This window comes from Mesitornis unicolor, unplaced genomic scaffold (assembly GCF_000695765.1).
Source record: "Mesitornis unicolor isolate BGI_N332 unplaced genomic scaffold, ASM69576v1 scaffold149, whole genome shotgun sequence".
NCBI classification, from domain to species: domain Eukaryota; kingdom Metazoa; phylum Chordata; class Aves; order Mesitornithiformes; family Mesitornithidae; genus Mesitornis; species Mesitornis unicolor.
In genome coordinates this window covers 35,927-36,883 of record NW_010206372.1, presented here as the reverse complement: position 1 = coordinate 36,883, position 957 = coordinate 35,927, and the positions used below count along the sequence as shown (strand labels likewise).

Here is a 957-nt window from a genome sequence, read left to right as displayed (position 1 = left end):
TACACTGAAAAAGGAACTGAAAACTTTCTTACAATATCTTACCCCAAAAAGTCTACTTTTTTAATCATAGCTTTTTGTTACTGATTGATCTCTTTGCAGCCACATACAGCTTCCTTTCTACTGGCAGAAAGTGAAGCCTAATCTGAAACCACTAATCCCTGAAGAAACTGCAGACTTTATGAAGCTCAAATACGAAAGAGACACTGAGTCAGCCTTCTCCCTGAATCCTGAGCAGGGAGTTCTGCTTCCCCAGGCTGATCATGAGTTTATTCTCACTTACACTCCACAGGAGGTATGGCTTGTGATTCCTTCCTATCTATAAACTCCAGCTGTGTATTTTTATGCAAGTCATAAAATCCTTGCTGTGCAGCTTTCTGAATTAAATTTAATTAGCTGGTACTATGCTCTGATAAACAGTGTTCAAAATGTAGAAAGTTACTAAAAGAAAACATGTTTTGACTGCAAAATATGAGGCAGTTTCTGATCTCATGTCATTTTTTTGGTACTGATTGGTCACAATTAACCTTACACTGAAACTGTGGACACATCCTCATAGCTGCAGCTGTGCTGGCTGGTAAAGTTACCACCCTCACCCTCACCACCCTACCAGCTCCTCCAAAATCTCCTGATCCTTCCCATCTGCAGTGTGAGCTGCTTTGGGAATGTGCCTCATACCTACTACAGCCTAAACAAGCTTGGTTAACAAACAGTCATTATTTAAACTGTTTCCAACTGTAGCTTTTGGGGCTGAAATAGGTCCTATGAACAGTTGTGGAGTAAATTAAGGAAGTATTGGTAGCCTTTGACAGAGAAATGATGGTATGCAGCTGTACCAGTGACTGTTGTCTTAGTTTCTGTTCCTCCGTCAGTATAAATAAGGAGCTGAGCTCACTATATTTAAAGAAACTTGATCCAAAGTAAGCCCAAGAGTGGGAATATTCCATGCTGCGGTGATTG

General features: G+C 40.4%; 1 protein-coding gene across 1 annotated transcript in view; it reads left to right on the top strand.

Moving 5' to 3' along the window:
• Positions 1 to 957, top strand: part of DLEC1 (deleted in lung and esophageal cancer 1) — a 37,832-nt gene that overhangs the window by 12,582 nt on the left and 24,293 nt on the right. Inside the window, exon 14 of the mRNA XM_010191710.1 lies at positions 100 to 292. Within this exon, the coding sequence (XP_010190012.1) occupies positions 100 to 292 (193 nt within the window). The remainder of the gene's footprint in view (positions 1 to 99; positions 293 to 957) is intronic.